The sequence below is a fragment of the Vidua macroura genome, chromosome 16, assembly GCF_024509145.1.
Source record: "Vidua macroura isolate BioBank_ID:100142 chromosome 16, ASM2450914v1, whole genome shotgun sequence".
In the NCBI taxonomy this organism is placed as follows: domain Eukaryota; kingdom Metazoa; phylum Chordata; class Aves; order Passeriformes; family Viduidae; genus Vidua; species Vidua macroura.
Genome location: NC_071586.1, coordinates 2743796 through 2771387, shown reverse-complemented (window position 1 = coordinate 2771387; position 27592 = coordinate 2743796). Strand labels below are relative to the sequence as shown.

The 27592-nt window shown below is 41.7% G+C and overlaps 1 protein-coding gene across 7 annotated transcripts in view; it reads right to left on the bottom strand.

Annotated features, from left to right (window-relative positions):
* CREBBP (CREB binding protein) overlaps window positions 1-27592 on the bottom strand; it is a 95967-nt gene that overhangs the window by 13310 nt on the left and 55065 nt on the right. For 2 of the 7 annotated variants that reach the window (XM_053991861.1, XM_053991866.1), the window contains 18 exons: window positions 25915-26157; window positions 25197-25296; window positions 24583-24729; window positions 24029-24146; window positions 21284-21476; window positions 21121-21174; window positions 19816-19940; window positions 19049-19237; window positions 17219-17638; window positions 16425-16604; window positions 16011-16197; window positions 12038-12156; window positions 11629-11868; window positions 11064-11152; window positions 6156-6266; window positions 5406-5462; window positions 4141-4218; window positions 3595-3662 (listed from right to left, as the gene is read on the bottom strand). In XM_053991861.1, the coding sequence (XP_053847836.1) occupies window positions 3595-3662; window positions 4141-4218; window positions 5406-5462; window positions 6156-6266; window positions 11064-11152; window positions 11629-11868; window positions 12038-12156; window positions 16011-16197; window positions 16425-16604; window positions 17219-17638; window positions 19049-19237; window positions 19816-19940; window positions 21121-21174; window positions 21284-21476; window positions 24029-24146; window positions 24583-24729; window positions 25197-25296; window positions 25915-26157 (2718 nt within the window). The remainder of the gene's footprint in view (window positions 1-3594; window positions 3663-4140; window positions 4219-5405; window positions 5463-6155; window positions 6267-11063; window positions 11153-11628; window positions 11869-12037; window positions 12157-16010; window positions 16198-16424; window positions 16605-17218; window positions 17639-19048; window positions 19238-19815; window positions 19941-21120; window positions 21175-21283; window positions 21477-24028; window positions 24147-24582; window positions 24730-25196; window positions 25297-25914; window positions 26158-27592) is intronic. The other 5 variants (XM_053991863.1, XM_053991862.1, XM_053991865.1 and 2 more) reach the window with 5 other exon arrangements.

Below are 27592 nucleotides of genomic sequence, written 5' to 3'. Positions count from 1 at the left end.
CTGCACATCAAGGTTAAATAGTTCCTGCCCGGAGATGGAGGTCTTGGGGAGTTCAAGTCCACAGATTGTCCAGATGCCCTCACTCCATCTTTACATTCACAACTGGCTTTTGTGGGGAGAGCTGGGTTTGTGGTCATACAGGATGTGATGGTTTTCAAATAAATCCACAACAAATTACAGAAATCACGATGACTTTGGGTTAAATTAAGAAAGCAGAAGGACCCCACTGTTTTGACTTGAAGATTTATTACTATTTCTCTTATCCTTCTGTACTTATTTTACCACTGATATTTCTGCTTCACTTTATGGTCAATCTGCTATCTTTTCCAAAGTGATGGTGTAATCTACAGATGATAATTTTAATAAAATACATTTAATTTTTGCTCTCTGTTACTCGATTTTTCAGCTGATATTTGGCTTCTGACACAAGGCCCTTGGTTCCTCCCTGACTCTGAGCCTGCACACAGAATTCTGCAGTGAAATATCTGTGCTAGAAATTCCTTCAGGCTCCAATACTGGGGGAAAATCCCACATATACTCAAAGGACTCTCTCACTTTCTAAAGGATTTATACACTTAAAATTTTATTTTATAAAATCATGGGATGGTTTGGGTTGGAAGGGACCTTAAAGCTCATCCAGTCCCACCCCCTGCCATGGGCAGGGATACCTTCCACTATCTCAGACTGCTCCAAGCCCTGTCCAACCTGGCCTTGGGCACTTCCAGGGACCCAGGGGCAGCCACAGCTTCTCTGGGCACCCTGTGCCAGGGCCTGCCCACCCTGCCAGGGAAGGATTTCTTCCCAATATCCCCATTAACCTTGCCCTCTGGCAGTTTAATTACAATCAGTTTACAGAGATTGCCAAAGGTAGCAATCTTGATTTACATCTTTTAGCTTGTCCCCTTGTCCAGTGAGATTCTGTGGTCATAACCAGCACAACACAGTCTAAATATCATTTACCTGGGAATAATATATAATTTGAATTAAAAAATGAAATTTAAAGGCAGGTTGAAGTACAAACACCATGCCCTTTACCAATTCCAACACACTGTATTGGCCTTTCCATATGTAACAGCAGGGGGATGACTCTAAAGGCAATTCACAATATCCTTTATGAGGGAGTTGTTTTGTTCTGTTGATTTCTCTGAAGACAAACAGAAAAAGAAGGGCTCCATTTCAGCTGATGAGTGGGAAGATTTTCAGAAGGCCACTGGAGTTAACTCTACTGTCTTGTTGTGTTTTCATCTTCCCAATGCTAAGCAACCTTATGCTGCAATGCATTAAAGCTTGGAAACCAACAAACCCAAAAAGACCAGGTAAGGAGATAAAAGAAATAGGCAGCATTAAAATTACATGTGCTGTAAGAAAAGAATCTAAAAGTTGCATATTTGATCTCCTAGAATGTGAGTGAAAGCTGTTTTAGAAAGCAGTTGGATTTTGGTTCTTGGACAGTTCTCACATATGCACCTCTAATAAAAGCTCAAAGCTCACTGAAAACTGCAGTGCAAACCTGGAAAAAGGCATCCAAACTGCTGAGGAGAAACCTCCAGCACAGGTCAGTGACAGCAGCAACAGGCAGACCTTTGTTAGTGGATGAGTAATTGGACAGAGAGGAAGAAACTCCAGCTCCTGTGGCTATTGTGACTTCTTGTCAGGAAACTACTTTGGGTGACTTATTTGTCAGGATATCTTTTGTCTTTGAACCTCTCTGCACTGGCTACTGGTGAAGTAATATTTGTAGATTTTCTTAGCAAAATAAATACTTCAGAAGTTCAGGGTTTTCCAGCAGACTGCACACTGGCTCTGCCAGGCTATCAGTTAAGATAACCAATTTTACTCACTATACATTAGGAACATGAATGTTCCACAAGAGCTGAGGGATGTGCTGTCTTGGTTATCAGCAGTTGTGCCATCATGCTTGAAATAGTGGAGAAATATTGATGGCAAATGTTTTTTTAAGAAGAGGGAGCATGTTCACGTTTAAACTTGCACTGCTTAAGTTTGTTTTCAGGTCAGCAGCAAGACCAAGGTTTTGATGACAAGAGCAGACTTTCCTTTCCCTTCCCTGCTCTTGCATCCCCACCAGAGCACTGTTGAAGAAAGCTGATCTCCAGAGCTGAGCCCACCAGTGGGTTACAGCAGGCAGCAGGACTCAGATCCCCAGGGGAGAAAGACAAGAGCCAAACAGCAGGGAAAGGAGAGGGACAGGGAGGAAAGGGAAATAAAGCACCATTATTTCCCTGTCTAAACAGAATAGTTACCTTGAACTATGTGGCTGGTTACTCAAACTTTAACCAGAGCCACAGAACAACTGCAGACATCCAGGGAATCACACACTTATTTTAATATTAATTTACATCAATAATTAATTAATTTTAATCTTAATTTACATCAATACACACTGTAAAGTCAGCATAGAACAGACATCCATTTAAAATGGGTGTCTACCACTACAGCTGGATTTCATCATTTTATTAATGTTCTCCTCCAATTTTAATCTGTCTTTAATGAGACTAATTTAGGCCTCTTTAACAAAACTCTCTTGAGTGCATCAGGTTACTCCAGAGACTGTTCTGACTGCTGGAACCCACCATGCCTCACACAACATCATCATCTGCAAATTACCCCCTTCACATCTCCTGTTACACAATCAACCACACAGCAACTTCTCAACAAGTCACATTTTTAATGCAAAACCTTGCCTTTATCCCAACTTGGAAGTTTCAGGCTTGTGGAGGCACAACATCACCCAGTAATGCTCAGAACGTCTAAGGTAATTTAAGGAAGGGATCAAAGGATCAAGGGAGGAATGAAATGTCCCTGCAAGTTCTGCTTGTTCAAGTGCCTGAATCACCCCCTTGCTGTCTACACTCACTTTATTTTTCTGCCCTCTGCACTGACTCTGCATTTCCAACACGAGCCCCTTCTCTTGCCCCACCTGATCTGCATGAATAAAAATGTCCCAGTTATGTTCCCTGATGCCAGATGCCTGCAGAGAACCCTGTGTAAGGATTCTGGAGACTCAGACAACCTGACCTGCCATCCCCTGGCCCTCTCTTCAGTGCCTATTTCTACAAGACCATGGCAATGGTTACTGCCAAGAGCACCCAGTGCAATGAGTGACTCAGTTCTTACCCCACCACTGTTCTGGAGGCAAGAAAAGCTCTTCCCACACTTTGGTACTTGGCAGCAGCACCTGCACTGCAGCACAGTTGGTTCCTACCGGTTATGGGAAGGGCACAGAGGTGACAATCATGTCACTACAGCTCCAACACTACATGGAGACCTGGCTGAATGCAGCCAGTGAAGCACACACAGCCCTGTGCTCCTGTTCTATTAGTCCCTTTCTGCTTTTTAACCCTAGAAAACAATGACAAGGATGTCAAACACACAAAGCAGCAAAAAGACTGACCACAAACAGGTAAACAGCAGGGCTTTCAAATGTTGATTAAAATTCTGACAGCCTCGGGCTATGCTGCTCCCCATTTTGCAAATGTTCCTGTGCTGTCTGTCATGACAACACAAAGTCTCAATCAAAAACCCATTAGGGTGGCAGGGAGAAGATGAAGATAAAAACAGAAATAGCAAACTCACTTTTAGCACTGAATTTGTTTTCTTTGCGTGTTCTACCAGTTTTCTTCAGACAATTATCACAGACAAACCTATTGAGGAAAAAAAGAAAAGCCAAAAATTTAGCATAAACCCATTATTGGTGAGCTTAAGCCCAATGTTTGAACATGTAATTTAAATGTCAGAGTACAATATATTTTTCTCTGGCTTTGAACAGCTTGTTTCACTCAATTTTTGAGGGATTTAAAGCTTTTATGAGCTGGTTTAACTCTGCCAAGCAGTTACACCTGCATTTGTGTCCTATGCACACAAATTCCCCTCCAGCCAGCTGCCCTTAGTTAAGAGTTAGAAAGAAACCACACAAATCTGTGTGGATGAATGTACACATTTTCATCTGAATATACTGAAATAAGACTCCAAACACAAAAAAATTTATTTAGAAATGTTTTGTCCCCAGTTCTTTAAAAGGCTGTGCCCACATATTAAAGAACAAAGGTAGAAAGTCTTTAATTACATAAACTACATTGGTCTCATTATACAAGAGGTAAAAAACTAACAAACATCTCTTACCCTGAAGGCCAAATAATATCATAATGTAACACACAAATCTGGTGCATCTTCCGACCACATTCTTTGCAGTCAACAAACCTGAAGAGAAAAAACCAGCAGCAAATTACCTTTGGTGTTAGGTAAGTAATTTTCCAGAATTCAGAATGAAAGAAGGAGTTGCCAATCCTCTGCTAAGAACTGAATCAATTTCATCAGGTCCAATTTACATCTAAGTTTAAAAAAAATACTCAGAATAGATGCAGATGTACATCTATCAATCCTTGTGCAAGTTATACATATATATCTATACCTATATATAAATTGCAAAATGTGCTGGTTTAATTTAAAAATCTGAAATGGGCTGTCATGCACAACTTTTTCTGGATCTTTTCTATCCTCTTCTAAGCAGAATCCCAGTTTCACAGAATCTTCAACAATACCTCCACAGATTTAATTCTGAATTGCTGCAACAACCACAAGCTGAATAAATGGTTGCTCAACTTACTGTAAAGGTAAGAACTAGTCATTCATGAACCACCCTGCCAAAAAAACATGCATTAACTTGTCTTTGCCTGCATGGCTCGGCTGTAATCTTGCTTTTATCTATTGTTTTCTGGTCAAAAAATTGTATGTCAGATTTCTTTTTTTGGATGGGAAAACTGTTAGAGGTTTTCCCAGTCCAGAGTTAAGAAGCCAAATGCACTTGGGTCTGTCTCAGTCCAGCCTTCCAGGCCTGGGGAGGAGCTCTGTTTAGAATTTGCAAAGATAAGCAAAGCAATCAAAATGTGTTGTGCCTCAAGCTGCCAGAGAGCATGGAGCAGGATGATAAAATCCCACTGCAGGGAAAGCAGCCCCAGTTCAGCTGAACATCCCAAGGTAACACAGGGTACCTTGGCCTTTGGGTGGGCTCAGCACTCAGGGAAGAGAAAAATGTGCTTTAGAACCACAAGGGGAAAATGCAGAAGTGCCCCAGGAAGGCAGAGCCCAGGGTGAAAGGCTCTGGAGGAGGGAGGGCCATTCCCAGCCTGGCACACCCTTGGAATTACCCAAATTACAGAACCAGGAACTGTCTGTGGAACAGGCTCCCGTGTTCCTCTGGGGTATCAAACCAGACATCAACTCTGGGTGCTGTGCCATGAATTTTAGGGAAAGATTCTGCAGTCTGTTTGGGCAGGGAAGGGGGAACAGAAGAGTTCTTTACTCTCTGCCCCATTTCTGCCCTGCTGGCTCAAGGACAAGTGGAAGCAGCGAGATTTTGGGAAGGAAAACAACAGCCTGGTACTTACGGCTCTGGATCCAGGGTATCGTTTTTCTTCTTTTCAAACTGATCCTTAGAGATGGTTCTAGAGACAAAGAGTTAATATGAAAACTCAGTAGCACCCTCACATCAGAGGCTCAGACAATATCATGCTTTGCTGAATTGCAGCAAACCTCAAGTCTGAAGAAAGCACCTCAGTATTTATTTTCTGGTCAGAGCAAGCAATTCAGTTCATTGTATTTTAAGCTACAGAAAATATTTTTCCCATTTCACTTTCTGTGTAAATTAAAAGCAAGAGATACCCAAATCTACACATAAAATTAAAATCATAAAGAACAAGGGAAGCTATTGTCAGTAAAGCAGCCACCTTCCAAACCAGCTTGCAAGCCTCAAATCTGATTTTTCTGGCCAGGTTACAGGCAAGCCTTTGGTTTTAGAAACATGAGCTCTGCTTCAAAAGGTGAGGTATCAGAATTAGATGGAAGTTTTCTATTAGAAAAGGTGATGGATTACTGACATTTATTGACACAGCTTCCACTGCTCCCCAAAGACATTACCCAGGGTCTGCCACCCCGGGAATGGGCAGCAGTGCTGGGCAGAGTAACAGACCCAACAGAGCAACAGCTCTTCATCCTGTCCCTAGAAATCTCCTGCTAGGAAAGAGTGAGGCATTTCCCCCCAGATACCACCCATGGGTTTGGGTTTTGCCCCCAAACCAGGACACCCTCCCCTTGCCCCATTCCAAAATTCAGGATGCAGAGGAAAGGAAGAGACTTACGTTTGAGGCTGGGAAGGGTCATCACCCAGGGTGACATTCTCCCCCTGGATTTCAGTGAAACACTTCTCACAGAAGTGATACCTGTCAGCAAGAAGGCCATATTTGGGTGAGCTGGTCCAGCACAAACACAGCCACCCAAGCACGGAGCCACCAACCAGGGCAGGGCAGATCACCAGGAGCACGACGGAAGGGGGGACGTTGTTGGTTGATTGATGGGTCAGTGTGGACAATGAGGAGGCACAGAGGGAGGGGAGGGCAGGATTAGAGAACAGGGGAGGGAACAAACAGCACAGACGTAAGAGGTAAGACGCAAACACCAAGACAACACAGAGCAGAAAGCCAAGGCAAAGCACAGATTAGCATTCGGTCTCATTTCACACATCGTAACAAGTGCTGGGCCTCACTTCCCAGATCTGGGCAGGATTTGTGCAGTAGCCACCAAGAGCTACGTTTGTACAGGCTTCAAATTTAAGAATTTGGATTTGATTTGCATCGCTCAGGGAAAAAAAAAATACTCTTTGATTCCAGGCTTGCGACTGATCGAGTTTCCTTTGGGTAAAAAGGAGCCTGTCAACAAGCTTTAAGGACACATTTATTACAGATTTAAGTAATTAGGAAATATGCTGAAAGCATTTACTGATTGTGAGTCAAAACTGCAAAAGCAGAAACACTTGATATTGAAAAAAAATCTATAAAACCAATAAATTCAAAATTTGACTGTAAGATTAAATGTGACCAATTGCTCAGCTAACATTCTTTCATATAAATGAAACCAAATCCATACTCTAGACAAACATTTAACAGAAATGCAATTATGGGTCAGAGTTTCCAGCCATTTATATATATAAATACAATATATGTATATATGTGAACAACATGAAATATTGTACATACATACAATATATTTATCAGGTACATTAAAGATGTGGAATTAATTAAACTTTACAAATTGAACATAAGGCTAGGTACAATTTTTGGTCACCAGACCAAGAGCCAATCCAAGCCATACTCAGCAAAAACAATTCTGCAGTTTACCACACCAAGCTGAGTAAACTGGAATACAACTCTATGAAAATACAATCTGCATTTGAAAAAAACAAAATAACATCAAAGTTACATAGATTTGGGTGGGGGTGTTTGGTGGGGTTTTTGTTTTGTTTGGTTTTGGGTTTTTTTTTTTTTGGTTGTTTGTTTCAGATGAACTGGAACCAAAGTTGTCAGGGTCACTAAAATAAAATAAAAAAAATAAAAAAAGGAGGCTAAATGTTTGGAAAGGATATGAATTCACACATGAACAAAGGTAACAGAGAGGCCACAGCTGTAAAATGCAGGAAGGCCATGAAGGATCATCAAAATAAAGGAGCTTTATGGAGAGTGAGAGAGTGGAAGCAGCGATGGCAGCACAGAACGAGGCAGGTTTAGTACTCAGACACCAGAGCCGTGGGGATGGGAGTGTCAGAGGCACCAAGGGGACTCAGTGTCACAATGAACCAACAACTCCAGGATGGAGCCTGAGCAATGGGGCAGCTCTGGCCCTTCACCCCCACCCCGGACACCTCAACTGCTGCAGTCCCAGAGAGTCCCGGGCTGCGCTGGCCTGGAGACAGCAACAGGCACTGGCAGGCACTGATGGCATGGGATGGATCAGAATTCCTGCTGGGACACACCTGGGCAGGGGAGATGCTCCACGAGCCATCCCCGAGTCCCCTGAGCACAGCTCAGGAGCTGCTGTGGCAGGAGGAGCGCAGTGGGGCTGGCTCCCAGGGGAAGGGCTGGGTCCAGTTAACCCAACCCCACTGGCACTGCCATGCAGTCACCTGCCAGGACTGCCAGCCTAACCCCTCTTCAACTGCACCCAGCTCCTCCTAGGGCAGCTCCACTGGCATTAAACACATGGCCCTCCCAGGGAAAACCAGGCTTTGGGAGCTGAGAATGCAACAGAGCGAGGCCAGGAGAAAAACAAATGTATTCCACTAATTTGTTATCTTTGGGGATGATAAATACATTGTGGTTATTAGAGAGGAGGGTTCCAGGAGTGACACAGCACATTTCATTTCCACTGACTTCCTTTGCCCCTCACACCCCATCCCTAGGCTGATAACATAGTATCTAATAATTTTTTAAAAAAATCCAAACATAAGAGGTTCAGAAGTTTATATCCTTTCACATATCGTTCATTTCTCTTTTTCCTAGAATGTGCTTCTTTAACTTTTTCTTAAATTAAAAACCCCCACCACTATTTTCCTTACTAACACAGCTGCTCATCATTTTAAGAGTCAGATTGGGAAGGACTGAAAGTCAGGAGGACCCAAATACAGGAGAGTGAAGCCAGAAAAATCCATGGCCAAGGCTCCTATTAGTAATTTGCTACATTTAAACAGTCCCAGAAAAGGTTAATTCTGATCCATTTTCAGAATAACTTATGGGCTTTCAAAGCATTCTAAGCTTTAATCCATGATATTAAAATGAGGAAATAAAAACTGAAGTACAGTGAAAATGAATCACCTAAAGATCATGAACATTTGTCCATAAAACAACCAAGGTGAAGCAACAGCTGTAACTTATTATGGATATGGACCCTCAGAAACAGAGACCTGCCTTTTGCATGTCACCACAAATATTCAGCAAAACCCATAAAAAACATTCAATATTGTAGTTAGAGCAGCCATAGAAACCCCAAAGAATGTACTTATTGCAAGACATCAAACATGAAAAGCTTTTCAAATGCAGACTGTTCAGGTGACTCCTGTTTATTAAAGAGCAACATTATGGTTCAACACCGAAGTCCAGAAAATGCTCAATCTCACATGAACAGGTGAATTCCCAACTGCAATTAAGTGCAAAGGCAATTCTAAATTCATAACTGGATGGCAGTACTGACCTGAAACACCACTTGGTTTTCTCAACTGAATATTCACACATGCAGCACCTTTTCTGAACACTTCAAGCTAAATTTCTGCCTTATTGTGGCATCTGAACAGTTCTATACCAAATAATTAACCTAATGATTGAACTGTGGTGCCTGTGCTCATTTATTCAATGGTGCCTAAATATTCTTAGTTGTAATTTAGTTGTGTGGTACACTGGACTTTAGGTGCATACTGCATTTTGCCTGTTCTGTACATGGAAAATTCAATAACATTTGACCAATTAAAGGTCTGCTGGAAGCATGGAATTTGTTTTTCACTTGATTACTTGTTTAAGAACACCTAAGATTTGAAGATCTCTGTCCCAGGAAATTTGAGAGGTTTAGAGCTGATGAACAGGGGCTTTCTATGCAAAATGGACTATTACTTAACAATATGGTGATTAATCTTTAGAAATACCTTTTGAAAAGCCCCAGTCATTCATCACTGCATTTAGTGGGCCTGAAACAGAAAACCTCACACTCCTCCTGAACACAACCCCACCACAAAGCACCAACCCCCTTCTCAAGGCAACTGGATGAGCAGAAAAATATGACTTAAATGGACTTTCATGTTTATAACGGGCAAAAAAGTGGAATATTACAGCCCCAGTGCAGAGGAACCCTCTGTTCCACTCACCCTGGACTTCTTGCTAGTGATCAACATTGCCTTCCATAGAATTATCCAAATATTTTAACACAAACTTAAACTGAGAAGGCAGTTTTGAAAGAAGAATGAGCCCTTCTTCAATTCAATCTGAAGTTACTATTTTTTCCAAATACAGAATGCATAACATGAAAAGTATTTTAAATTTTACCAGCATTTAAGGGTAAGGGTTATTTTTCCCCATTGAACGTACTAAAGTGTCTCTTTAAATACATTTTAATTGCTTTATTTCTCTTCAGCCTGACTTTTCAGAGTCCACAGTGGCTCTATAAAACCTTTCATGAGAGCTCATGAATTTGTTCCTGCCTGTCAATACTTTCTGCCTCCCAAAGGCCACCCAAGGCCCCCCACACAAGGTGGGCTGACACATTTTCCTCTCCCACATTGTGCTGCTCCAGCGTGGGGCTCAATAGGTTGAGAGCTTCCCAAGAGCATGTTTGGAGAGAAGGCAAGACCCAAAAAGATGAAATACAAGTGCTGGAAGTCTGAATTGGTTCTGTGACTTCACAGCTGGCAAGGCTTAGAGGCTGCCAAGCCTCTGGAAAGCAATTCATAACTTCCTTTTCCTATTTAAAATGAAGCTTTTGTCTCAGCCCATTTGTATTGTGTGTTTTATTTGGGGGGGGAGACACACATCATCTAAGAAATCAAAATTAAAGCCAAGTTTTGAGTTTGCTTTGTGATTTTAACACCAGTGATTTAAGCACTAAATGGAAAATTCATCTAACAATTATTTATTAATAATAATAGAAACACCAAGTCCTAATAGTAATTAAAAAATAAGAAAAAAAATTAATTTTCACAGCTTCTTACGGAGTATCTGTGTAGTTTTTAATGCTATTTCCAAGCTAATTTAAATGTAATTAAGCACTGACTAGGAAGGGGAAACATAAGTCTTGCAATCAATCACTGTACCCTTTACTTGGCAAATTCTGGCACTAACTTATAAAGAAACCTGCATATTTTCACAATTCTCCTAGAACAAGGTAACAGGATTTCCCAGTGCCTTTTTGAAGTCCTGCCCCTCTCCCTCCAGCAAGCCCTGCTCCTCATTTTATGGAAAACATGGACAACTTGACCTGCACTGAAGCATTGCATGGGACAGCCTGGCTAAGAGCAAGCACTGAGGAACAGAGTGCCTCACACTGCAGCACAGAAAAACAAAGAGTCATCTGCAAAAGGACAGCGTGGAAAGATAAAAAAAAGAACTTTTCCCTGACTTAGCTGACAAAGGAAAGTAAAAGTTAAAAATCCTCCTCGTCCTCTGTGTGTGCAGAGAACTCAAAAGAACTCTCACTTCCTGATTTAGGGGAAAATCCTGGATTCAAGGACTTACCTGTTCTGGTAGCTGTAGTAGGCAGCATCCCGGGGAATAGTACACAGCTGCTTGCCATAGCAGCACAAGGTCTGGGGAGAGAACTCATACTGCAAAACAAGGGAGAAAAGCAGCTTTACAATGGGGGATTTTGTCCAGCAGGGATCTATAAAGCAAACCTGATGTTTGTGGGTATCAGAGGATACTGCCATGGCCACCACACTTTTCCAGCTATTTTCAATGTACCAGCACAGCCCTCTCAATCTGGTGACAATCATTAACTCTAAAAGCAGCTGACCCTTTCACCTCTGCTTTATGGACATGGGAAACCAGGGAAGCATTTTAATATTACTTATAACTAAAGAAGGTGTCCCCTGAGGGATAAAAACACAACAATAATAACAGAAGGGCAGAGCTGCTATCAACCTTCTTCGCTCTGACCGTATTTATAACAAAGCCAAACTTTTTGCAGCCCTTCCATTCGGTATTTCTATTTTAAAAACAAATCCCCCCAAGCTGGAGCTTTGTGTGCTGACTCCAGCTGGGCTGTTGGGAAGAACAGCCCCTGGGACACTGGGACACCCACCTTGCGCCCGCAGCAGTAGCCCAGGGACTGCATGACTGGGTCAATCTCCTGCTCAAACACCTCTGCCAGCTTAGTGCAAAACTTGTAGACCCGGGAAGTCTTGCGGTTGTAGAGCCAGGCGTTGTTGAACATCAGCCACACATCATCCACGTACTGCCAGGGCTCCTGGTACTGCCCCGTGTCCAGCTTGCGCTTGATGGTCGAGAGATCCATGGGATTCTTCACAATGTCAAAATAATCCTGTAAAAACACCAAAAGCCTTCATTTTTAAGAGGTTTTTCAAGATGTTGAAAAAAGGTAAAATGTTTACCTGAGCAAAGATAAAATAATAGAATAGTCAAAAAAAAAATTAAAAATAAATAAAATAGGAGAATATTTTTATAGGGTTTTTTTTGTAATGCCAACTCACCGGAATCCCTAAAAGCTGGGGATCCACAGGCTGTCTGAAAGGAAGGGACTCTGGGTCCTGCCGGTACAAAGCTTCCAGGGTGGGCATGAGAGCCTGGCGCAGCTCCTCGGGCTTGAAAACTGGTAATGGAAGTCAGAACGGTTAGAAAATTGCCCTCCTCGTTTCCTAATCTCTTGACTCCCCCCAAAAAAACCCCAAAGAAATACATTAACTAAGATTCTGCAAAGGGCTTTCCTGATCAGAGGCAAAACCTCACTTACAAGAGGCAAACACAGCCTTGTATTTACTCAGATCACAGCAGGTGATATTCCCAAAACGGGGATATGGGAACAATTCTAGCCCATGATGATACATATTCTGGAGCATTAAAAAAAACCTCTAAACTTATACAGAATCAAATTAAATCAATTGTTTCAACATGAATGAACCTCTTCTCCTCAAAGGAGAGACTGAGCATAATTTTTCCTCCCTCCCTTCTAACCTTGCTCGCTATTTCCAAGCCAAGATTCCTCCAGCAAACCCCACTGCACTGGGCAGGGGTGAGGAGCCAGCTCTACAGAGAGTGACCAGATGTCCTGAGAGCTGGCACAGGAATTTTCCTGGCCACGGTGTACAAACAGTCCTGGTCTGATGGATCGTTAATTGATTTTGAAAGTGTTAATACTTCCAGATTTCTATGGCACCACTTGGCAACAGTGGCATGGCAACAGCCATGATTCTTTCAGGAGTGGCTGACAAGGACAAAAAAAGGCAATACATTTTCTGAAAAATAATGATAACTTGGAGAGCTCTTTGAACATCTCAGCAGTGTAATTACATTTATTTCCTTAGGAACAGCGTCTTTAAATAGGGAAGAATGCCTATCATTGAGAAAAAAAGACAACTAAGGAAAGCAGGATGGCATCTAATATTTATCTACCTGGATGAAATGAGAACAATACCAATAAAATGGAGCAATTAATTCTGCTAAAAGCACTTGAATCAACAGGGTTCAGTGACCCCTTTGAGGCTGATCACTGCTTTTCTCACTCAAATGGTATTTTGGAATGATATAAATTGCTTTTTGGGACATCTAGATCAAAATCTATGATTTTAAAGAGTACACACACAAAAAAAAAAGGGAAGACAAATTAAGCTGACACTACTCCATTGGCTGTATGATCATTTCAGCTGTTGCCACAATCCCACTCCCAACAAAATGGCAATTCTCTTCCATATTCATCAATACCATACATGCAGGCATTTCTCCCTACTACAGACTTCCAAAGTTTTATAAACAACTCTTGCACATTATATTATGGGATCCTCAAGAATAGAAATAAATATTAAATTCCATTAATGAGGAACAGTATTCCCTACTGCTCTGATTCAGATAGTTCATAATGTGATAATCTGAATTATTTCATTTAATGAAATGTAAAGGTCAAAAAGTACCTTTCAATAATCTATTCTATCTGCTTGACACTGCTTTTAGAATTTTCTCCTATAATAACATACCACTAAGCTACAATATCTTTCAAAGTAAATCCAATCTTATTTTAAACTCAAACTATAGAGATCCAGTGTGACTTTTGCCAAGTTCCTTAAAGCCTAATTATCTTTACTGAGAAAGTTTATAACCCACTTTCATTTTGAAGTTAAAAAAAAAAAAAAACAAAATGAAAATCCAGTTGTTATTTCAATTTATTACTTTACCTAAAAACACAAAGAAAAGTTGCCTTCATCTTCAGCTGCTCTGCCTCTAAGGACTATGACTAATACCAGCACATTTGATCATAGCATCTCCCTGTACGTGGATTTTACAAGGAAGTTTTGTTTTTCCCACTCTCCTTTTTCCAAAATTAAATGCTCTCAGTTCTCCTCCAGTAGCTTGAAGACCTTTGCAAGGAGCTGGCATCCAGTTATCCCATTTTGTCTTGGGTGTGTGGGTGGTAAAAAGAAAATGGGATCTTTGCCTGACTCACGATGACGTATAGCCTACCAAAGAACAGTACAATGCTACCTTTTTCATTTTTTTCCTTCTTTCAGAGGCAAGTCTGCTTATGATTACTAAGAAGAAAATTCATAAAGGAAGATTTTCAAAATTTTTCATTTTCAAAATTACAAGGACAAACACACACAAACACACCTCAAACCCCAGCTCCTGCAAGTTTTCCATTATGCCTCACAAAGAAGTGAAGAAACCAGTAAAACTCATCTTCAAGGTCAAACTAAAGCTGCCACCAACAAGGAGACAGGAGCTGCCCAAATGAGTATTATAGTGGGTTTTCTGAGACTGAAAGGCAAGGAACCATGACCTCCCTTTCTTGCTCTTCATGTTAGATTTGCAAAAAGAGGCACAAAAAGGCTCTGCTTGCTAAGTTACAGCACACAGTCCATGGCACTTCCCCTCACTGCCTGCTATGTCCCAGCTTACTATGGGATGGCCATCAGGAACCTGCCTGCATGGGAAGGAGGAAGAATTCCCAATACTTTTGCAACCCATGCAAAACTCCTGATCAGCCTCTTCAGAAGTTTTAAAATACCACCTATCCCTTCAGCACACTTGCCAGTAATTACTCTCCAATACCTCTTGGTTTATTCAGCATTTTAATGCCAATGCTCAATTAACATTGAACAAACTCCTTGGTGAGAAAATGCCACCCTTTAAACTCATGTCTGTGGTTGTACCTGCCCACACAGCACGTGCTTTGCACTACACAGTTACTGGGTGACAAAGCTTCCAAGATAAAATTGTGTCACCAAAGGAGGAATTGGAATACGTGGTGACCCAGCCTGAACTGACTCTGCAAGAACCTTCCCTGTGCAAGCACATTCCTACCAGGCAGCAGAGATTCCTTCCACTGGGAATATCATTGGCTCAGAAATGCTAATAAGCTTTTTTTTTTCCACTCCCTGTGTTACATTTGGGTTGGAAAAGGCTCTGCCAGTTGGTTCTGCAGCAGGATCTCGTTTGGGTGCCCCACTCTGCTGCCAGCTGAAAACATCAATCTGCAGGGAAATGTGTTTTACAGTGATTTATTACAGAAAGATTATGGTTAGTAACCAAATGCAACCCAAAGCACATCAAGGAGATGTAGATTATTTAGACATTTGCAGCATGTTCAAAGGTTCCCTTTAGCTGAAAACTAAAGACTAACCACAGAAAACATCACCTCAATAAAGCAGATGCCAAAAGACAGAGGTCTCAAAACTGCTAAGGTTTTTGAGTCTGAAAATTTATCTTGCAGCCTGCCACAAAGCTTGCACTACAAGCAGAGAAATATATTTCTATTTTAATAAACTTATTTATTTCTTACTAACACATGGCACCCAACCATTTATATAACCTGCAACACCATGAAGTTTCCTTGAGTACAGATGCAGTCACACCTCAATCTGTGCTGACACTGCTGCTTCATTTAAGAGACTGCTGAGCAAATGAACACTACACTGAAAACTTTCAAGTCATGAAAACACAGGACTCTAAAATAAATGTTAAGCCTCTTGCAGCAGTCCAGCCTAGGAAAAACAAAGGTTCAGGAGAGTTCAAGTGCCTGATTCTCAGAAAAGTGACTGCAAAACTCAGGATCAAGGTGGTGTCTGCAGCCTCTTAACAGGAGAAGAAAAGCAATGGATACCCTTGGTTACTGAAAGCACTCTTATCTACACTGAGCCCTCCTCAAAGAGCACCAAGATGTACAGGGAGGGATTTATGTATTTAATTCCTCCAGAAATCACTGCCTTACTGCCTTGGTCCTTCTGGGCAGGCAGTGCTGAGATCAAGGGCACAGTGACTTGCTTTTCTCACCTGATTCATGTAACATTAAAGGAATCCTACTTTCAAAATTAAGTTACAGAGTATTGATCTCCCAGAGCTCCACGTGCTGGAAACACAAGTGTAAAACAAACCTCCCAGCAGGAGCTGAGACTGTGGAAAACAAACGTTAGTGAAAGCAAAGCACACAAGGGAACTCAGTGCTCATACACGTACTTTTCTTGCGGGGCTGAGAGGGTGATGTGGATTGTGAAGTGGTTCCATTAGTGCCACTCTCTTCTTCCTCTTTAGCCTCTGTTTTAATTTCAGGCTTCTTTTCTTCAATCTCCATTGGCTCCTGCTTCAGTTCTGCTCCATCTGTTTCTTCTTTTATTTGTGAAGATCCTTGTAAATCCTCCTCCACCTTAAGAAAGGATGCAACAAGAGGCACTGTTACATCTACAACGCAAACTTCAGCCATCAAAATATTAGTTTGAGACTGTTGAAGCACTTTCCATCCATGGCTTTCCTCAGGAGTTACTTTGCAGTAACGACCCTCCTCTCGCCCCTTAGCTCACCGAGTCAGACACATCATTAAGTGCTTTTATATCTATCACTGCTTTCAGTTAAGCTGTAGAGAATCTCATTTACCTCAGTCTTAGCTTCCACTTGTGTCTCACTAGTCTCTGGCTCAGTTTCTTCAGTTTTAACTTCTGATTTGCTTTCTAGCATTGGTGCATCTGGTCCTAGTTGCTGGGAATTCGTATCAGCACTAGCAACTGAGGCAGGGGTGGGGACCCTGTTATCAATACTAGCTGCTGCCTGGGATAGCTGTTGTAAAAACAGTACAAAAGAAAGACACTGCATATATAGAAATATTTTCCTTTACTAAAAATGAACAGCACAAAAGAGACATGAGATGATATTCTACAACAGTGCAGAACATGGATACAGGTCACTGTAGCCAAGTTTTGATAGTACACATTTAATAACTCTGCTTTACAGAGGAGAAGCCAAGGAAAAATTCTGCCCCAAAGAGGCTTCTTTTACAGAGAAAACACCTGCCCAGTAAAACACTGTACATTCCTTGAAACGTGCATTTGACCTGGCTGTATCTTAAAAGGAAAAAAAAAGATGCAAATCTCAGGATCAGAAAGGATTCTGATTATGGCCAAATAGAACATTAGGCCTGTTACACCTCATCTTTCTGCACACTGCTGCCAATTTTACTTTGAGCAGTCCAGCCATTCAACCCGCCCTCCTTCACACAATGCTGAGAACATCTGAACACACACATTTTTACACATCTCTAACCAACCCCCTGGTCTAAAGCAGAAGCTGCTAGGGACAGCTATGGGCTCTACATATTCAGGACATGGTGCTAACAGACACGGACGCTCGTGGGATGTCACGACACAAGGCAGAGGGGACTGGCTGGTACTTACTGGAGTGCCGGGTGGCTGTGCCTGCACAGATGTTGGCTGCTGCTGGGCTGGCTGTGGGGTTGGCACAGACTGGGGCTGGGCAGGGGTCTGTGGCTGCGGTGTCACCTGGGCCTGGGCCGCAGTCTGCCCCGTGGGGGTGCTCTGGGTCTGCGTGGCCGTGGGAACAGAACCCGGCGTCGGGGTCGGAGTTTGTCCCGAGGACGAGACCGGTGTCGATGGCTGGGTGGGTGCTGCTGGCTGGGGAGGAGTCATTCCCGGGGGGGTGGGGTGCTGCAGTGGTGGCATCCCGGCAGCAGAGGACACGGGAGGTGTGGTCTGGTGCAGGGGGGGCTGGGTCACCGGGGGACACGGCAGCTGCCCGCTCTGCGGTCCCAGCATGTTCATGGAGTTGGGAAGAGCAGCACTGGGAACCTGCCCCTGCTAGGGAGAGAGAGAGTCTTACAGAGCCTGCAATCACACTTATCCCTTCAATCACAGCCCTGAAGCCTTGTCTGACAGGATGCTGTCTGTGCAAGCAGATCAGCCACAAATGCTGCTGCTGCAAGTGACTGCTCTGATTTCTGTCATCGCTGCCATCGGCTCTCAAGGACCTTGCTCCCAGATCTAGTGGTGCCATGCACGTCCTGCATTAATTCCACTGGCACAGACAGGGAATCCTCCCAATCCCAGTAACACAGAAACCCACAGGCAGCCTCTAAATCGTGCCATTAGCTGGGCAAAGGTCAGGCTTTGACACAAAATGGTTTTGAGCAAATACCCATTTTTAGGCCAGGACTCTGAGGCAGCTCTGCTTTGGAGGGCAGGTCAACACATTTAATGCTGCTGTTGCACGGAGCAAGATTTTAAAAGAGTATTTTTGTTTTCTCTTCAATTCTAATTAAACTGCTTCAGAAAACCCGGGACTTGTTTTTCAGAGCAGCAACAATAAAGTACTCTGGATGTACTTAAACCTTTAAGTGATACATTTTACTGAAGATTGCATCAGATGACTGGTGATAAAAAAGAATACTCCATCCTCAAATGTAACTGTTACTCTTAGAAATACAAATCAGTTAATTTCCTGCAGATGAGGTTTCAAATTTAAAACACACTTCTATATTGTCTTTACAGAGGCAGTTTTATGGAACTAAATGCATTGGGGAAAAAATGTTCACCACAAAGGCAGTCAAACAACTGAGCCAGGGGCCCATGAAACTGTAGATATTCCATCCTGAACATATTCCAAACCTGACTCGACAGAGCCCTTCATAACCTGATCTAAGTAATCTCTCAGAATTCTGGAGGTTTTAACTAGCCTAAATTACTTGGGCTCTGAGTTAAACAACAAGCCTTTCCCTCTGGGAAAGCAGATACTTTGGCATCATAAGCACAGCTGCTACTTCACTGACCACTACTGCAACAGAAAAATGTTACAGGAAAAACCCAACAATTTTCTCTCTGGAAGCAAAGAAGTTAAAACAACTTCTAGAAGATCTTGCCCAACCACTTTATTATAATCCTAGACTTAAAGTTAGCTACTCCGGTCCACACAGAGACAAAACATATGCTCATAGGCATCCCATAAACTGATTTCTGATATTTCCCCCTAAATATCTCATCAGCATGAATTTTAAGGGATTTAAATCAGGAATTGCAGGGCGTTGCGCCCCCATTAACAGATGTCGATAAGTTATGTAAGAGCTGCTGAAGAAGGCAGATGTAACCCAGGATCCCCCAAAACTGGGGTGACTACATCAAACAATGGCTACAGAAACACAAATAAACAAACATAAGTAAATAAATCAGAGCAAAATAATTAAGTGCAAATGAATCTTAGAGAATCCATCTCACCTGTGCCACCCCGGCCTGGGCTGTTGACTGACCCATGCCCACATTGTTCACATTCATAGCTCCAGTGGATGCTGGGAACTGGTTTTGGGGCAGGAATTGGTTCTGGGTAGGAGCCTGACCCATCATGTTGTTGGAATGAGCTCCCATCATGTTCTGTGGCTGAGGCATTCGGGAAGGAGACATTGCCATCTGAAAATTAACACCCAGATTAACTAATTACCATTTAGTACTATGGAGCAGGACAAAGGAAAATACACTGAAATCAATCAAAAGATAGGACAAAAAAATAAAAGGAAAACTGGCTTAATTACACTAACTGGTAGTGGGCATATGCCCATAACTTCAGCATTTGCTCCACAGCATTCATTATTTTTAACAGGTAATATTCAGAGTGTTAACTCTGTTTTTTTCTCTGGGTTGACAGAGAGAATCCAGGGAAACTAAAAATATTTTTGTTTTTCTAAAGAATAAAAACATGTTTTCATGTAGGAACAAAGGAGATTTATATTCTGCAAAGACAGTAGATGCTCTTCCACAGATTGCTGGAGATTACTGCACCTGTGGCACGTGTCCCTCTTAAGGTCTGCTCGGTGTTTTTGGAACACGCAAATATTGCAAACAAACGCCTCGATAAAAGCCTGTCACACTTGCTGCGTTCCCATGAAACGATCCCACAGTTTGCAGCACTGCTCTGTGGCTTGGCCTTTCCAGAGGGGATGAGGGGTGGGTGGGCTGAGGCTGTGCTGGGCAGGGGTGGGGGTACGAACCGCGGGCACGGCGCCCATGTTGTTCATCTGCACCGGGTGGTTCATCGGAGACGCCGCCCGCGGGCCCAGCGGTGCTTGGGGCATCTGTACATTCCCTATGGACATGGGGTTAAACTGATTCATTCCTGCAAATGCACCCCCAAAACAACTCATTAGGAACAAGTCAGCAGAATTTATGGATCTATATTCTACTAGAAAATTAACAGTTATTATGACTGCAATTCGACCACCCTGCACTTTATCTTTTAATTACTTGACTTAGCAGACAAATCAGGATGCAAGAAGTGTTTAGAACAATGCTAGTTAGGGTGAAATACAATTTTTGGTGTCTTAAAAAAAAATTAAATGCAAAAGATGAAGAGTAGATGCTGGATGATCTGCAGAGAGTGGATGCTATTTATACATAATACCTTAGGATGGTTTCTTAAAATCAGGCATTTGCTTTGAAACAGCAATGTCTTATTCAGGGCTCACTGAAATGGTTGAAGTAAATATGATAAAAATACATATAGGATGTATGAAGGCAACTCCAAGCCTCAAATTAGGACAAAAGCTGACAAAACGCATTAAGAGGGGTTGTGCTTTTCATACAAAACATTGAATCCCTCAAAAAAACTTGTCTAAAACTGTAATTATGGAGCTATACTTGTGATCAACTTGTTCTTCTATTCAAATAAATTTTAAAAGTATTTTATTTCCTAAGGACATTTCAACACAAATTTTGACTTAGTACTAAGTCTGAACCAAGAAATAAAATAGATGAGGACACTTTTTGAAGGAAGTTGAAGCACCTAAAAGACATGGGTTTGTTTTTTGGAAAAAAAAACACCCATGAGTTCACAGCAGCCTCAGTAGGTAATGACAAGTGCTGTGAACAAGCTCCAAGGCTTTTTTAGATGCACTTTCCATCAGAAACCAAGAAAGGCTATCATTAGCTACACAGATGTTAGGGCTAATGTGCTGTGTTTCCAATTACAGGTGTATTTTTGGCTAATTAACTGATGAAAACATGCCAACATCCTTCCCCCTTTACAGTGTTTTAAATGAGATTATCCACAGTATTCTTGCTTGCGCTGTCCTCTCCTTGGAAGCACTGAATTAATTCCCAATCCCCAGCAAAGTGCTGGATCTGTATTTTTAACACTGCACTGACACACAGAGCAACACCAAAGAATGGTGCTGAAAAAAAGGCAGCCCCTGTGGTTCCTCCCTCCCAACACCAAAAAACCCCAACAGAAGATCAGCTTCCCCCCCCCAACAATTATTTTGAATCCACAAATTGCTATTAGAGAGGAAAACAGATACCTTGAGAAACCTGCATACGACTGATAGGCACGGTTGGCATGGACATAGGCCCATCTGCAACACAACACAAGAACAGTCAGCAAAACCAGTTTTAAACACAACCTCAGGATTAACTTGAGTGCAAAGCCTCCTGAGAAGCAGAGGCAGCTCCAGCAGCACTTACTGGGTGGCCTGACGGGCTGTGCCTGGCCCATGGCAGCAGCCACCTGGGGAATCCCTGGGGGCTGGGGCCCGGGGGTCTGTAAGGCTGCTTGGTTCCCCAGCATCCCTTGTTTATGGAGACGAGACCTCCTCTTCTCTTCCAGCTCCTTTTGTATCTTATAGATTTTCTCTGCTAATAAATGATAGTATTCATCCTAAAAGGGAAAAACAAAGAGTAATCAGCAGCAGCGAAAACTCATTCAGTCTACCTAAATACCATCATCTGGTTTTGGGCTGGGTTTTTTTTGTTTTGTTTTTTTAATGTATACACCTGCCTAATTGAAAAATAAATATTTATTTTCAGAATCCTGTAAATTAAGACAGTCTTTCCTGCTTTAATGCAGAAGAGGGAAAAAAAAAAGCTTCCAGAAAATACACTTGTTTATGGCTACCCTGCAAACCTACTCTGAGTAAATTAGCAGACAAAGGAGAGGGCTGGAGGTTCTCTGTTGCTTCAGCAAAATCCAGGAAGCTGTGATTTAGTTTCTAGGTGTTAATGATTTTTAAATGTTATTTTCATAATAAACATTTCCACTAATCCACAGACAAGAGAAGAAGATATTCCCAGCACAATGTTACACTGAATAAAATTTCAGGAGACAGATGTTAAGGACAGATCAATTTTTACATAAAGAAAGGAACTACTCTTTTCCTAAAGAGTCTATCAACAATCATGGCAAGGGATAAACAAAACCAGACAAAACCTCACAGGAATGGAGAAAATTCAGTGAAAAATAGTCCACAGGCAGAGACAAGTAAACACTACATCTGTACGAGATGAAAAATCCATTTTACTCAACCCACACCGACAACAGATCCAATAAGACAGTCACAGTGCACACCACATAGACAATTTTGCTTGTCAGGAATTGCTGGACACACATCTGCCAAGTGCATGAAATTATGCACCTGTTAAAGGCAAAAAAACCCCACAAACCCTCAAGGCTACATTTTATTTGTGGGGCCACCATGCTCTTAGAACCCAGGGATACATGGAGCACAGATTGAGTGATGCTCACCCACAATCGTTTTGTTTGTATTCAATATTCATCAAAACCAAAATTTGTTATTACAGCAGGATTGAATTAATTTCCAAAAACTTAGTATGAGATATGTATTCCTCAGCAGCCTTGGTAAGGAAGTCCAGTCATACAATATAAAGCTTTGTTTTTCAGGTCACTTCTCAGAGTTTCTCCAAAATCAGCAGACACTTTCTGCTGTCCAGTTTAAAAGCTTTACAGCCCCTCCCCTTCTCAAGCCACTTCAGTTGTAAGCTCCTATTTGTATATTTAATATTGTGCTACTTTCCCACTACAAAGATTTCCTGCAAAACCTGTGCTCACAAGGATCACACACTGCTAGAACAGCATTAAACTCCTTACAAGGATGCCTCTTACTAATACGTTTTTCAGTGTCAAAGTAGAAGGGGAGCTCCTCAAAAAGAAGGATGTAATTCCTCATGGCATCATTAACACATTCTGAATTACTCCCTTCTTCCAAGTTTGCTGTTTGGAGCCAAATACATTAGATGAATTCCAATAACAGAAACTTCTGGCCATGAGGCTCTGACAGCTGTTTTGAGGGGTGAGGAGAAGATACTTCTGGGTGTTTGTCTGTCAGAAAGAATTTAATTTTACAATCAGGAGTTTGCTATGCTCATCCTTACTGAGAAGGTATTTAGACACCCAAGTGTGACCATGAAATCCTCCTTCTATCTAAAATTGGTCTCTAAAGCTGCCAGGGTAACCACGGTCGAGCACCACCCATGTCTTCCTTGTAAACAAACTCTTGGTAGCTACAAGGAGGATACAATGTGGTTACTGACCAGCACTGACACAGCAGCACTGTAAGAAGGGACACTGCCTATCTGCCTCTAGGAAATAAAACCTGCATTTCCATCTCCAGCTCTTCTCAGGTAGGCTGAGAGGGGCAGAAGTGTCTGACTGGATCATCTGATTATCACCTGAAATGCCACTAAATACTCTCTTTAGATGCTCCTCCCTTGTTTAAGAAAGGATCTCAAGTTTCTGATCAGGTAGGATCTTGCTGGCTGTTACTACTGGCACTAATATTGTCTTGTTGTCTTTTCCCAATGAAAACTTCCAGGGAGCGGTTCCTTTAGGGTAGAATTACCACCGTGTCATATCCTCAGCCTGTCAATCAACAGGGGTTTGCTCCCTTCAAGTAAGAGAGATTTGAGCTGACATCTCTGTGCAGACAGCAAAAATCAAGAACTACAACAGGAATTCTGTTCTTCTTTCCTATCCACAAAGAAGCCAAACTGACTTCTTATGTCTTAGCCTAACTATTCCTGGTGCTGCAGAGTAGAGGAGAATTATTCCCATCAGTACAGGTGGAAGGTAAGCAGTGGAACAGCACTGGGTCCTAGAGAAAACCTCCAGTAAAGAGGCATTAAGAAAAAAGGGAGGAAGTCAGTAAGGGAAACATCAAGACCTGCAAGCTGTGCTCCAACTTCTTGCATTTCAGGAGGACACAAGTAGGGATGGAGGCGCTGTCTAGAGCTGAGAGGTGAATTAGCTTGGAGTGACATAAATCACATGGCTTGGGACTACACAAACGCTGTCACAGACCAAAAACACAACTTCCCTCATGAAGAGGGCAGTGAAATGATTCCCTGTGGTTTTCTTTACACTTCTAAGATTTGTGATGCTACTGTTCTTTCACGTGTTGGACTGAAGCAACATACCCTACTATTAGCAGATTCATACATATCTCCTTCCACTTTCCTGGCATAAGCCACCAAGTTCTCCATTCGGCGATCCTTCAGTGCTGCTGGATCAGGAGTGGGGAAGATGGCTTGGACACTGCAAGGACAGAGCAACAATAATACAAAAAGATCTTCAGAAAAAAAACCCAAAATCAATACAGCTTTATGATAATCACCCTGGATGTTTCTGTCCACACCAGATATGTAAAAGCATATAAAAATGGTTAAAAAATATTTTACTATTTCTCACAAGATTAAAATAAATCAAATGATGAAAATAAAGTGAGGTTTAACAGTCTGCAGTGTAAATAACTGTTCACCACAGAAGAGCAAATTTACCAGCAATATACACTAATTCCATGCCCACTCCTTAATGAGCATGAAGAACAAACTGAAGAGGAGGATTAAAGGTAACAACTCATCCTGAGTGGCCCAGCACCATTGATAACTTTCTTTTCAGCTTAATAGCAGAACTACTGTATTGAAATTCTTTAAAAACATTGAGGAAAAAGGCAGCCTTGGTGAATACTTACAGTTTATGCACTAAATGATTGCGCAGGTCCTGAGTGACATGTTCATGCCATGCTTTCCTTACCCCGGTACTCGAAGGAGGTGCAGCCGTTGGCATTGAGCTGAGGTTTCCAACATTGCCAGAGTTTGTGCCATCATTCATTAGTGGGCTAAAATAAAAAGAAAAGGGACTGTTAGAGTACCAGAATGCAGAGTTTTTTCATAGGTTTGATGCCTGAAGCAATTTTTGAGTTGTTGCTTTCATCACTTTTAGCTGTTGCATCAAACATTCTCTTAAGTGAAATTTTGGCAGCAGCAAACAGCAACCCCTGAAGCAGCAAAGCTCAGGAGTTTACAAGGCACATTCACAGCTTGAATGGTAAAGAATCACAACTATGAACTTAAAAATAAAAAATATTGTTCCTTTGAGACTTAATTTAAAAGCAGTAAATACTGTGGGGCTCTCAGGAGGCATAAAGTGGCAGCTCTGGAACTGAAACAGGAAAGAGAGCAGAGCTGTACACGTGACTGACCATCTCCATGCCAATACAATCAGTTTTTAAGCATGCTCTTTATTTACGTTCATAAGCATGGAAATAAATGTTTAATTGAGCAAGAATGAAAATGTGTGCATTACTTATTTGTCCCAAGGGATGTTGGAAGAGCAGTTTCAGAAATTAGACCCGGTTGCTGGTCTGTTGTTATTCCTCCTGCGGGAAGGTTCATCTGGTTGGCTCCTTTGGGACAAAATTAAACATCATTGGTACACAGTTCACAATTTTGACAATAATATGACAAAACTGCACTTTACTGACCCACCTGGCTAACAAAAGAAGCCATTTATCAGGTTAAGTATTTTTATAACAATACCTGCTGTGCTGCACATACGTGGCTATTTATGGAAGCAAGTTACTTTCTGAACTACAAAAATGAGTCCATTAAAATTTTAAATTCATAAACTCTTAAGATTAGATCAATAAGCTATAAAAAAGGTAATACTAGCAATTAAGATGCAAAACCAAAAAAAGTATTTGAGACAGAATTGTCTGTTAGAACGGGGAACAATTGTTAAACCAAAATCCTTCAGAAATTCTGTCTCATCACCTCAGAGAACAAGCTATGGGCTATATTTGAAAAGAAACTAAAACTCCTGCTATTTGTCAAAAGCACTACATTCAAAACTTTCTAGTATTCAAATCTAAATGAATGGTAGTGCATATAAATAGTGTATTTTTAACTTACTAAACAACATGAACAGACAGTCACTACTCTGACCAACCAAAATACGAGACTACTCAAAAAATTCAGCATCAGTTATTTTAACTTCTTTCTTTCTTGGTCTTTTCTCCACCTACCCAGTGCATTAATGGTCCTCATTTGCTGGTGAGCCTGAGGCTGTGCTGGCTGCTGGCCTTGGACCTGGGGCTGCAGCTGTGTTTGGGGCTGGTTGCCATATGGCAGCCCCAGGGCAGCGTAGGCTCGTTGCATGGAGCTGGGGTCAATTGGGTTGGGATTGCTTAGTGATGGAGTGTTCTGCTGGCCCGTGCCAACAGAACCGATGGAATTCTGGATCCCACCAGCTGGAGACCCTAAAAGGGCTACAGAGAAGAGAAAGGATAAGAGAAAATTAAAACTCGATGAGGATAAGGAGTAAAATCAGTCATGCCAAGAGTCACCAGAACATGCACATATTCTATGATACAGATCTTTTTCTGCTAGAGGACAGAACAACACCCGAGATGCCAAGTGGGAAAACTCAGCCTTTGATTCTACAGGACAGAACCCACCCTGGCTATTAATCCATGCAGTCTAAAGAGAAGTGCTGTAAATTTCAGGCAGATAAGTCCATAATCACTTGTAATAGATATATAGTACAGGCTCCTATATACGGCTAAATAGGATTTTCATGCTTGGGGACAGTAAACTAAGGGGGGGAAAACATTTAATTCCTCTACTTCCCTCTTTCCCATCAATCCCATTTTAGGTCAAAATATTTGGCTCCAGAACAGAGATCCTGAGTTCAGCAGAAACACTGTGTCCTTGGACACAAAGGTAATACTGAAGATCTGTTGGTAGAAATTTTCATTGCGAGCAGTCACCACACGAATCCTCTGAAGGCCAAATCACCTTAAACCCCAAGTTACTCAGAGATATGAAAAACCCTGATGAGTCTCAGATTGTACTGGCTAAATCTAAAATAAGTTGGAGAGTCAGTAAGGGGTTGAACCCTGGTAAGTAATTTAGATGATGTTTAGGTATTTATTAACCTATATGGCTACCACAACCAACCAACCTCTCCCACCATACAGATGTATGGAAGAGTCACCTTCCTTGTAGATAGGAAATGGAAACAACAGGGAAAAGTAGAATTTACTTGATGCAGAAGAGAGCAAAATTTTGCTTTCTGGTTCTCATTTTAGCTGCCATTCTAAGTAATACCATGTTCCCTAGTGAATGACCCATGGAGTACAACCCTCAGCACAGAGACACTGCATTTTGATAATCAGAACTCTGGTAGGAGTAACACTTCCTTCACATTTTCCCTCTCAAGTAATTAAATACGTAATGTGCATTATAAATGTGTGAATTAAACTTAGCAACAGTAATGGCTCTTAATATAGGCAACAATAACTGTTTTATTGAAATATTAGTAGGGGCACGTGGTTAGATAAAAAAGTCACAAAAACAAGCCTTCTGAGACATTAACAGCATTATCCAGGATTTCTTAAATCCTTACCCACTATGGAAATGGAATCACTGAAAGAGATACACAGGCTTCCAGCTTCCACCCAAGAGAAAACACACACATTGCAGAGTCCAGACTTTTCTCTCTCCAGATGAGAAATCAATTTGATCTCATTTGCCAAAGAACTACAAATAAATATACTCAGATATCTCCCTCTCCTGAATAAGCAGCCCTACAAAAAACATCCTTTTTTCCCCCAAAGGACAATCCACAGTATTTTAAATGCTGAAATTACTGTGAAAATTAAGGCTTATGTATATTTACACTCTGTGGACACACTCACAATA